This window comes from Dipodomys ordii, unplaced genomic scaffold (assembly GCF_000151885.1).
Source record: "Dipodomys ordii isolate 6190 unplaced genomic scaffold, Dord_2.0 Scaffold25, whole genome shotgun sequence".
NCBI classification, from domain to species: Eukaryota; Metazoa; Chordata; class Mammalia; order Rodentia; family Heteromyidae; genus Dipodomys; species Dipodomys ordii.
In genome coordinates this window covers 8,152,385-8,163,476 of record NW_012267241.1, presented here as the reverse complement: position 1 = coordinate 8,163,476, position 11,092 = coordinate 8,152,385, and the positions used below count along the sequence as shown (strand labels likewise).

Below are 11,092 nucleotides of genomic sequence, written 5' to 3'. Positions count from 1 at the left end.
TGGGCGTTCTGGAGGCCCCGGCTGCCCGGCCACACCTGGGTGCCCGCGTCCTCGGCGGGGCTCGGAGAGGTGCCCGCCCCCCACCCCGGCCGGCCCCGCCACCTCGGCCCTCTCCTTCGGTGGGAGAGGGCGGACACACCTGCGGGTGGAGGAGTTTATTGGACACTGTCCTCCCTGACAGGAGGGGGCCTGGCAGCGAGAGGGCACGGGGTGCCGGCCTGAGGAGAGAGAGGAGTGCGAGGGGACGGGAGGGGAGGCACCGCGGAGAAAAGCTCTCCACCGCCGTTTCCGGCCGCCCCCCCTCGCCAGTGTGGCCCAGCGGCCTCGCCGCCCCTGCGCCCCCACTCCCGGTCCTGCGCGAGGCTGAGGCTGCCCGGCCAGAATCCCGGCCGACCGACCCCCCCCCCCGAGAAGCCAGACCAACGCTTCCCAACCCGCCGCCGGGTCCCCCAGCAGCGGTGGGCAGCCCCTCTTCCGCGAGTGGACATGTCCCAGCCCTGCGAGCAGGTGCGCTCTCCCCGCGCCAGAGGATTTCCCTGAGCCCCCACAGTGATCGCAGGCGTCAGAATCCGTCGAAAGCCATCTTAGAGAACCGGGGACTACAGCGGGGCTCTGCACACCTCCACTCCTCCAGTCCCCCCCCCCCCAGCCTAAACAAAGCCCGGTGGCAGGGGTCCTAACCAGAAAGCCGGTTTGGAAGCCTATTTGCGGAAACTTTGAAAGCATCTCCTAGTGGAGACGACACGGAGGCTTCTCCATTTCTCTCCTTGATCTGTGCAGCGGGGATTTCTACGCTCGGGTAGGTGTCTAGCCAGGCCCCCTTTGGGCCAATTCAAGAAACATGAAATAGAAACATCCCCTCTTGCCCCCAAGTGTCTCCAGGAAATAAACTTTTATAGTTCTGTTTTTATCTAATACTTCCTTGAATTCACTCAAGTTCAGAAGACTTTCTTGTAGAGTTCGATCCTGAAAAATACGTGAAGCCTCAAAAAACAAAAAAAACTTACCAAGTTAAAAAAAAACAAACCCTTAAAAACAAACGATGTGAAGCCCAGCTTGGTGAGTTGCTCACTCAGGCTGTCTCTGGAGCACGCCACAGAGATGGCTGTGGGCTCCTGTCCTGGGTCAAGCTGTTTTCTTGGTTGTCTGTAGAAGCTTAGCCTTGCCTGAGACTTTATTCCAAAACAGAACACACTTTTCTCACTCTCCCCACCTAGTGGCTCTTTCTCTCTTTTTACCCCCACCCCAAACACTGCCTCCATTTGCCCCTTTTCTTTTTCTCTTCTCTCCATTCTGTGCTTAATTTGCTCAGGCAGCCATGCACCATCAAAGATAGAGGAAGAGGATGTACGTGTACATATCTCATTCGCACACATATGGACCCATGAGCCCAGATCAATGAAACCAACATCTGTATAAATCAATTATACCAGAGTGAACAAGAAAGATGTAGGATCACCTGTAGTTTGTGATCAGCCTCCAGTCATCCACCAACTCCCCTCCTCCCCTCTCTCCCATCTCCCTCCACTGACCTGTGTCTGATGACTAAAGTCAAGTGCTTAGCATACCAAAGCAGTTTTCAGAAGTGAGAGTGTGTCTTTTTATACTGCTCTATGCCAGACTTAAGGAGAGTGGACAAACTAAAGCTTCTGTTCCTGCCAGGACAAGATAGCCTGGCTCTAGGTACAAGTTGTACCTCTCATTCCTCTGCTCGCACACTGGCACCACAGGCACCAACTCTACTTCAACACCTGGGTTTGGCAGCTCTTTTGGAAGGAAAGAAAGCAAGCAAAGCAGAGAGGAGAAGGAAGAGAGATAAAAGAGGTGATGGGGGCTTGCCTGGAGCAAGGCAAAAGGGAGGCATGGAAGGGGGGCAGGTAGAGGAGGTCATGACCAACTTCTCAGAAACCTTGGAGCTGGGGAGGATTCTGGGCTCAGGAGAATGTTCCTTCCTCACCAGTTTCATCACTTGGCAAAAAGGGAAGAACCAAGAAGTGTCTGCCTGAAGACTTGGGCCCCTGTAGTCAGAGCTGTGACTACTAGCTCCCCATGTACACTGTTCTCAGGGCTGTTTTCCATCCTTCAGCGCTCCCTGTTCCATTCTTATCCCACCTTTGAGAAGTTCCTGCCTTCCAGATCCCTAAGGGAAGCCTCCTAATATCCCCCCAGCCCAATGCCCATCACAGGAACATATCCTCACAAATACCTCTAGTGTTCTGTTCACACATTTATATGGATGCTGTTGTAAGGCCATGTGTAATGGAGTCTCTGAGGAGTCCTCTTTACCACAGTACCACATTTATATATGGGAAAATAAAGTAAAATAGCCCTCAGAAGAAAAGGGACAATTGCACATCTAGAAGGTCTGCCCTGTCAAGACCATCTCATGGAACCTTTATAATATCTCCTAAGAGTGACTGTTAATATTTTGTTTATTTTGCGTATTTAATGAATTGCCTACATTGAGCATGGATGCTAAGGGTCACACTATGGGTATCTGAGAAAGTGCCTAAAGGCTCCCACTGCTGGAATGAGTGAAGGGACTCAAGTGGCTTAAGAAGGAGCAACCTGGCTGGGCAGGTCTTAGAGTAAGAATGAGGGAGGGAGGGGGGATGGAGGGAGAGGGAGAGAGAACAGGAGAGAGAAAGGGAGAGAGAGAACAGTTGCAACAGTTGCAGAGGAGACAAGTCTATAAAATACAGGAAAACAGTTTTGGTTCTGAAGAATGTAAGTGGGCCAGTGGCTTTGGCTGGTAATGCTCAGGGCAGGTAGTACCTATGGGACAGCTCCAATGTGTCCAAATAGGATGTGGCTGTTGACAAATCCTAACTGAACCCAGATGGCCCAGGGCTTCCTTGGTTCTGAGCAGTTTTCTTCTTGTTTACATAACATTTGAGATTTACTTGAAGAACGTATGCCACTGACTTGCAGTTTGTTTTTGTATATATCATCTTAACTCATAAGGAGAACTACCAGTCGTACAGTGAGATGTGCACCCCTGTCTTTTGCTCTGTGTCCATGCAAAAGAAATGAGTGGCTGGGGCAACTCTATGTCATGGTTGGACCACAATCCTGTGACATCTGGTGTAGCTGTGAGGGAGGAGGGAACGTTGATTCTAAGATGTTGACTACAAAGAACACACCCTCAATCCTCAAAACCTTCATGGATCTGGAAAGCTATTCTTCAATCAAAAAACTCCTTAACATGTGCTTCCTGGTGCTTCTCCCCTGTGTATCTTCTTACTTCACCACCCTCAAGTTATGACCTGGGTTCTCTGGCAAATACAAGTTCTAAGCAGCATTCTAGAAGACTCAGCTCTGTTCCCACATGTGGTTCCATGGGGACTACACTCCTCTGTCCTTAGGAACTCACAAGTGGACCTGAAGAGGATGGAGAGGGACCAAGGGAGGGGGAGACAGAGGAAGGTTTTTGACATTTGGGGCAGGGGAAGAGGAGGATTCCTTGAAGCTTAGAGATTCTTGGATAAGGCTGCAAGATTTTGCAAATGAAAAAAAAAATCAGGTGCCCAGGGCAATGTGGATTTCAGATGAACAGTGGATCCTGTTGTTGTTGTTGTTTTTCAGTACAAGTATATTCCCAACATTACATGGGATCACATGTGTTTGGAACATACAATTTGAAAAAAAAGTACCTGTTATGGGCAATTCAGATTTAGCTGGGCAGCCTTTATTTTTCCAATAACAAGAAGACTTGAACGCTCCCAAGTCTTCTCTCTCCCATCTAATACCCTATCACCAGGCAAATTTCCCGTCAGTTTGTTTCCATTCTCCTACCATATTCTATAACCTACCACACCATGTAAACTCTCTTCATAAGAATCGCCAAGGCACTCCCATTTCAGACCCTCCTTCAGTGGTGTCTTGTAAGCCCTCCTCTCTCCAGGAAGCCTCCTGCTGCCTTTTGTCCTCAGTCCTTATCTTTTCTCATTCCAGCCTCCCATTTTAGGTTTTCTGTTCTTCCTCTATCTTCCTTACTGCTTCATTCCTTGGTGCTGGGCAGAGCTTACTGCTTATTAGTAGCTGTGGTTTCCATATGAGCTCAGAGCTTAGACTTCCTGAAGGTGGGGACCAGCTCCCTCTCAACCATGCTCAGCTCTGGTGGCCTGGGAGAAAGGGGTTTGGCTAGACAGAGAGTGAGTGGCAGAACAGAGAGAGGACGAAGGGGCAACTTCTGAAAGGCTATATCTACCCCTGGGGGTTAGGAATCACCAGGTTTTACAGTGAGCAAGCTGAAGCCATCCACTCTGACAGTGAGAGGAAAGGGGCTCTGGGTTATGCCTAAAGTCCCTCCCACCCCTACCCAAAATGGCCCCTTCCCTTCCTCAGCTGGCTGGAATAGACCTTTGGACTGGAACAGGAAACTGATGTCTTGGCTGGGATGTGGGAAGTGAAAGCCAGGGAGGGTGGGGGACGGGGTGGCAGGGAAAGCCGAGAAGCAAAAGGAACAGCAGAAGAGAGAGACAGGTGAGAGATGGAGGTTGGGCCCAGAGAGCACCCGAGGGCGATGAGAAAGGAGCAGGCGAGAAGCGGTTGGACACCTGTAAGTTGGTGCGAGCAGCCCCTGTCCTAGGTGAAGCTGATTGCTGGTTTGTTATCTTTACCCACCAAAGCATTTACTTTGGTTAGTCGCCCGATCCACAAACACTTTCGAGGAGATGACATTACCGAAAGGGAGGAACATCTGCATCAGCTCAGCGTCCCCAAACTCCTGGGGCAGATGGTAGATGAACAGGTTACAGCCCTCGGGCCCTGCGGTGAGGGGAGGGGGTGGGCAGGGAGGAGGGATGGCAGGGTGGGGGAAGAGAGAGACAGAGGAGAGGTGAGCGAGTTAGGCAGCGCAGCAGGGAGGGTGGGGCAAGGTTAGGAGGGGGGGTTCCACTCAAGATCCAAGGGCTACCCCTGAAGAGTGGGAGTTATTGAGTCTCAAGTCTGAGCTCTGCTCTGGGGCGGGTCACAGAACCTCTCTGTGTCTCAGTCACCTTTTCTGCACTAACAGGCAGCCTGGAAGCTCAGGGGTTCCAGGGGCAGAGGCAATGAGAGAATGGGGTGAACAGGATCAGCTGTAGTTTTGGAAATGAGGTGCTGAAGGAGGCGTTTGGAGAGGCTGCGGGCCTCCTCCTGGAGGGAATGGCCCTGAGAAGGGAATTATCCTGCCCTTGTGAAATAATTCACCTTCTGCTTCCTGCAGGGTTGGCCTCAAGTGGCCAGGCCCCCTGCCTTCCAGGCCTGTAGCTCTTCACATTTAGCCATGAAATCCTTGCCCTGTACCTCCCACTCTCTCTCTCTAGTGTTGAAGGCAGAAAGCAAGATTTATGCTGCTTCTCCAGGAGGCGGGACAGGAAGGGCTTTTGATAGAGGCTCCATAGTTAGCTCGGCCCCCTAGAGCCTCACCTTACACAAGCTTCTCCACTCCTTTACAATAGCCCTGCCACTTTTACAGCATGAAAAATACTTTTACAGCATGTCAGGCTGTTCTGAGCACTTTATATGTGTGTTAATTCACCTCATCCTTTAGCAATCCTATTGCTTAATGATTTTCATCTATACTACACAGATGGGGAGACTTGAGGCCCAGAGAGGTTGTCATGTGCCAGAAGATGCAGTGGAGAGAGGGAAGCCAGAATATAAACCCTGTCTGTCATCTCCATAAGGTGTGCCCTTCTCTTTCTCTGCCTGCCTGCCTGCCTGCCTGCCTGTCTGTCTGTCTGTCTGTCTGTCTTTCTCTCTTTCTCCCAATCTGTCATAAATCTCAGCCCCTTAGAGTCCCTGTACTTTGTAGAGGCCTTTGGATTTCTGGAATTTTTGCCCAGAGCTTTATGTTTCTTTTTAAGTGGTCAAAATGCTCTGGTTTTACTCTGTAACATGGAAAATTTCCCAAGATGCCTGGTATATTTCTCGCAGTCTGCATAGCACCTGCCACATATCATTTAACCTTTGAAGTGACTCACAGTTACGTTAGCGATGGCCTGAATGTAAGTGAAGGCTGTACAGCACCAATGTGGCCCTAGGTATGGCTTTTGCACCCAGATCCAAACACTGTGGGTCTCTGGGACTAGCGAGGCCACCAGAGAACCTAGCTTTATGGCAAACAGCTCACTGTGGATTCCCTCTGTCCTTGTCTTTCTCTTCTCTCTCCCCTTTCTCATCCTCCTCTTAACTTGGCCCCCTAGATGTTCGCAACCTATGGAAGACTCTCCTGCCCACCAAAGCCACCTGCTGAACTGCTGGCCTCCACAGTTCCTATGCGCATCCTCTCACCACCCCAAGTACTTTGCCAGTGGACGGCGCATTCAAAACCAGGCGCAGGTGTACTTCCTTCCTCATCCACCACCCCCAACTCTGATGGCCCTCCCTTTACCCTGTCCCTTCCAGCTATGCCATGTTCTGTCCGGTGCATACCATGTGAGTGCACCTCTTGATGGGCATCAGCTGTGTGGGAGCACCATTGGGGCAGGAACCATTTGAAGCTCTAAGTCCCACCTCCTCCAGGATTCCCACACGCATTGTCCCCAGCACCTCTCTCCCTGAGAACACTCCTGATTTCTCCCTTCTAGGTCCCCAGAATCCATCTTCCATCCTCTGTGGATTTGAGGCTTGCACTCTATCAGGAAGGTTTTTCTCTCCAACAAAACAGGCCACTCCCTAGAACAAGTCCATTTCCTCCTCCAGCCCATGTCCTGCTTCTCATTCCTCAGGGCTTCCCTGACAGTTCCACCTTGTGCTGATACCCAGCTGGGACTTGGAATCCTCATTGCATGCTCAAGTTCTACAAGCTGCTTCCTGAGCATGTTTATCTGTTCTCTCATTAGACACAGGAAGTCCTCAGAAACAGATCCTTGGGCTTAGTCCCATCTCTGTATTGTGAGGCTGAGCTACCAGGACAGTCCTTCAGCCTTCTGCTGTCAACTGTGAGCTGATATGCCCAGCCTTCATCCACAGAAAACAGAACATCAGATAGGACCATCATGACTTCACAGATCAGTCAGGTCCAATCCTAGGTGACACAGATCTTTAGAGACAGAAAGTGATTACCCTGACCATATAGCAGTCTTAGGCAGAGCTGGCGCTATAGCCATCCCTGAGGGCAACCTTGTCCCATCTGTGGAGCAGGTGGCCTAAGGAGTGGAGGAAGACTCAGGCATCTGGTGGTTTTCAGACTCAGCTCCAAGAGAAGGAGCTGGAACAAGAGTCATCCCCAGTACCCAGTGCATTCTGATATTCAGTTGCTGTCCTCAGAAGGGAAAGTGACTATGATATTAAAAAGACAACTATTAGGGAGAGCTAGGGAAATACAGTCTTCTTTCCCATCCAGGCCTTAGAAAGCATCATGGGACCCAGCTCTGGTCTTGCTCCAACCTACCTTTCTGCCTGTCTCCCGAGTACCAGGCTCACCTTATGTTTAGCAGCATCCTTTGCTCTTGGTGTCCCCCTTCTGGAGTGCCTGCCTCCCCATCTCTATGTGCTGAGGCTTCCTTCTTCTAGGCCCACCTCAGCCTTCAACCTCACCAGCAACCCATTCCCAGTACCATGATCTCTCCCACGTACGCTGCTCAATTCCTTTAGTCTCTGAATTCAGCCCCAGCCCCTCCACAACCTCTGCTCCCCTGGGGGAGTTCAGCTTACTCATCATGGCCAGAGAGAATGGAAGACAGTAATGGGAGATCCTCTACCCTAGGAGTGGGGGCTGTCCCAAAGGGTCCTCTACCCTAGGAGTGGGGGCTGTCCCAAAGGGTCTGGTTTTGTAGCCGGGCATGGGAGAAGGTGTGGCTTACGCTTCTCAGAGATGGTAAAACTGAGAAAGAGGTGAGAGCTCCATGCATAAGGTACAGAGGAGGAACAGAAAGTGGCTGGGGATCAGCAGTGGGGGACGCCAGGTATGTTGGGTCAGTGTGGTAGGGGTGTGGTGATGGTATTTAAAGACTCATGAGCCTACAGGGTGATGCAGGAAGCTGATTGTGGTTAGCTGGATGACCAACAGATGGCAAAAGCAGCAGGGTTTGTAGACATAGCTCTTGGCTCTAGGCCTGTACCAGCAACACTGGGTGCCACCCTGATTGAAGATGGCTCGAATCAAGGACGGCAGTGGCAGAGCAGTCCCCAGGGAAGTGCCCTTCTGGGGAGAACACTAAGTGAGAACACTAAGGATAAAGTGGGTGATTTATCTGGGGTCATCTGGGAAGGAGGAGAGCAAGCTGGATGTTCGATCAAATGTTGGTTTCAAAATCCTGGCTTTTGGCTATGCAGGTACTAGGCCCTGCTAGGATTCTGTCTCATCAAAAGGGTTTGGACTACAACATACCCAAGGTCCCTTCTAAGTAATCTATATCCCACAGCTCTGGAATGGTCTGATGCAGGGACTATAGCAACTGGAGATCACTCTAAGTCCCTGCCATGAGGGCCCCTAGAACAGACTTTAGGGTATTGTTGGAGGTAAAGAAGACAGGATTTTGTTAGTGTTCCAATTCCTCAAGCTCAGCTCTCTGTGGGCAAGTCCTCTGGGACAAGGGGGGGGGGAAAACTTGTTCATCCAGGCTCTGGTCTTCTTGATTCTGAGCCTTGGGATAAAAGGGTGCTAAAAACCATTATGTGGTCCCTGCCACCCAAGCTAATGGAGCTTTCCTTCCTGTTTATGCTCACATACTAGATGTGATGTTCGGGACATACCTCTTTACTAGACCTGTACTACATTGTTCCCACCCCCATGCCTTGATCTGCCCAAGAGACAAGGAGCTCCACCTGTCTGTCTATTCTACATGGAGGGCACAATATCTCTTCCAGGATGAACTAGTTTCCCTCACCCACACCCACAGATATCAGGCTGTGAATATGCCACTAAAGCACCCACATGGTTGGAGACTCATCTCCCAGCTGTGTTCTCACTGTCTGGGAACACACAGAATGGGCTTCTATGTCCTCCCTAAAGCTGAGGACTCCCTGGGGCAGGAGAAAGGCCCCTACCAGTTAATACCTGCCTAACCTCTGTTGGGTTCTATTAAAAGGCTGATTCAAAGGCTTGCTAGGGAAGGAATGTAACCCTAGCCAAGATACTGGCATGTGTGCTGTGTCAGACCGGTGGTAAATGATGGAACTACATAGGAAAGCTGCTATGTGAGTGATGGACGGCAATCTGCCCTGTCTCCTGCTCCTAGGCTAAGTCACCACTCTGGTTTACAAAGCTACCTACAAGGTGCATCCCTCTATGTATGGACAGGATAGAAGCATATCTTACCACCCTGCTGCCCTGTCCCATCCACCTCCACATACACAGAGACAGGGTTGTCTTTCTAACCAAGGCCCTTGCCAGAGGCCCACGGGAGTCCAGAGGCTCAACAGACAAACAATCTCTTTAGGGAGAGAGGAAGGGGAGGGGCCATGACTCACCTTCTCTCTGTTGCTGGGGAATCATTGGTGGTGGCTGAGGAAATGCCTGGCTTATCTGACCATAGGCAGCAGGATAGGCGGCTGCTGGAGGGCCAAGGGAAGAGGCGAGAGACAGCGATGGCGACAAGATGCAGAGAGAAAGGCAGACAGGGTGAGAAGTAGGAAGAAAGAGAAGAGGTTCAGTGTCAGGCAGTAAAGGCTGACCAGACACAGGGTATGTGTCTGCTCAGCCACTTCAGAGAAAGCAGTCTTTAATTTTTGGTACCAGTGAAGGAGTGACAGGGTGATGCTAAGTGTGAGTGTGTGTGTGTGTGTGTGTGTGTGTGTGTGTGTGTGTGTGTGTGTGTGTGTGTGTGGTATGTTTGGGGGTGGGGGCAGGCAGGTTGAACCTGGAACACTGGGCAATCATGGCTCATCTACCTTTACTCTCACTCAAGTGGCATCTGTCAGAGGACAAAGGGCTCTGCCTGAGCTATAGACTTGGCTTCCAAGAAGCCTGCCCAGGGGCACAGGACTCAGTTGGACAAACCTGATTTCTGTATCTACTTGGAAAAGGTCAAAGGTAGGACAAGAATGGCCAGCACACTCCTTAGCCTGGTCTAGACCTGAGGTTAGAGCTGTGGAGAGTTTGGCCAATAAGAAAGCTTCCTCTAGACCCTAGTTAAACAGAGTCAGCTTCCCTTGATTGTCCATCTTGCCAGAGAGACCCATTACCCTCAGGAGAGATGGGTCTGGCTCTCTAAATCCAGTGAAGAGAGACCTTGACCAGGCCAGATAATAAGGCGCAGGTTGGGCAGAGATGATGATGGGTATATTGCCCAACCCAGAGACAGAAGAAAGGCAGAAGCTTGCTGGTAGCTTAGCTGGGCTCAGTTACCCCATCCCCCACCCCCTCAGGCTGTTTCTTTGAGCGTCTTCTTTTTTTTTTTCCTATCTCCAGCTGCCTCTCCTCCTGCCTCAGCTGTATCTCACTTGCCTGCATGTGAAGAGTGAGCAGAAGCTGCTTCCTTTCCTGAGTCCCTCCTCCTCTCAAGTCCAGGCCCTGTACTTCCTGGACAAGTGACCAGGGATTGCACTGAGCAGAGAAGCACAGGGCAGCGCTGGCCCCAGTGATGCAATGTCACTTTGGGGTTCCTGGGTACACAGACCCTAGCAGTCAGTATTAACGGGCTTCAATAACAAATGATAGCCTAGGAGGGAATCCTTCGGCCTGGCTCACTGACCTATCTGAAATTCTGCATACCTACTACTCTCTGGGCAGAATGTACATTGGAAAAACTGCCTTGAATGCTGAAAGATCAAGGCAGCCCAATGGTGGAGGGGGTATTTGGGGTGGGCATGGGTATCTCTGCCAGCATAGCCCTCCCTCCTTCCACCCAGATCCCCTGCCAGTCCCTCCCCAACCATGCAGTGCTGAGCCCAGATTTGGGGGTAGGAAGAGAGCACTGGTGCCACAGGCAGGCTCTAGGAGACGCGTGGGTACTAACGACCTGCATACTGCTGCACTCCAGCGTAGGCCTGCTGCAGGGGGTCCGCGGCGGTGGGGCTCTGTGCTGCAAGGGAGCCAAGGGAGAAGATGTCAGTAGTGCCTGTCTAAACTGGCCCCTGCCCCACCCTATCCAGGGGTACCATGCAATGGCTGCACTGCTCTTTTCCAGCCACTGTAGGCTGGCCCTTGGAACATTGGAGA

General features: G+C 51.3%; 1 protein-coding gene across 15 annotated transcripts in view; it reads right to left on the bottom strand.

The window, feature by feature from the left end:
- Positions 1-11,092, bottom strand: part of Celf4 (CUGBP, Elav-like family member 4) — a 274,650-nt gene that overhangs the window by 8,892 nt on the left and 254,666 nt on the right. For 3 of the 15 annotated variants that reach the window (XM_013014843.1, XM_013014832.1, XM_013014835.1), the window contains exons 9-11: positions 10,890-10,955; positions 9,403-9,486; positions 4,687-4,770 (exon numbers count right to left, since the gene is read on the bottom strand). In XM_013014843.1, coding sequence (XP_012870297.1) covers positions 4,687-4,770; positions 9,403-9,486; positions 10,890-10,955 — 234 coding nt within the window. Of the gene's footprint in view, positions 1-4,547; positions 4,771-9,402; positions 9,487-10,889; positions 10,956-11,092 lie in introns of those variants that run through there. The other 12 variants (XM_013014831.1, XM_013014842.1, XM_013014841.1 and 9 more) reach the window with 10 other exon arrangements.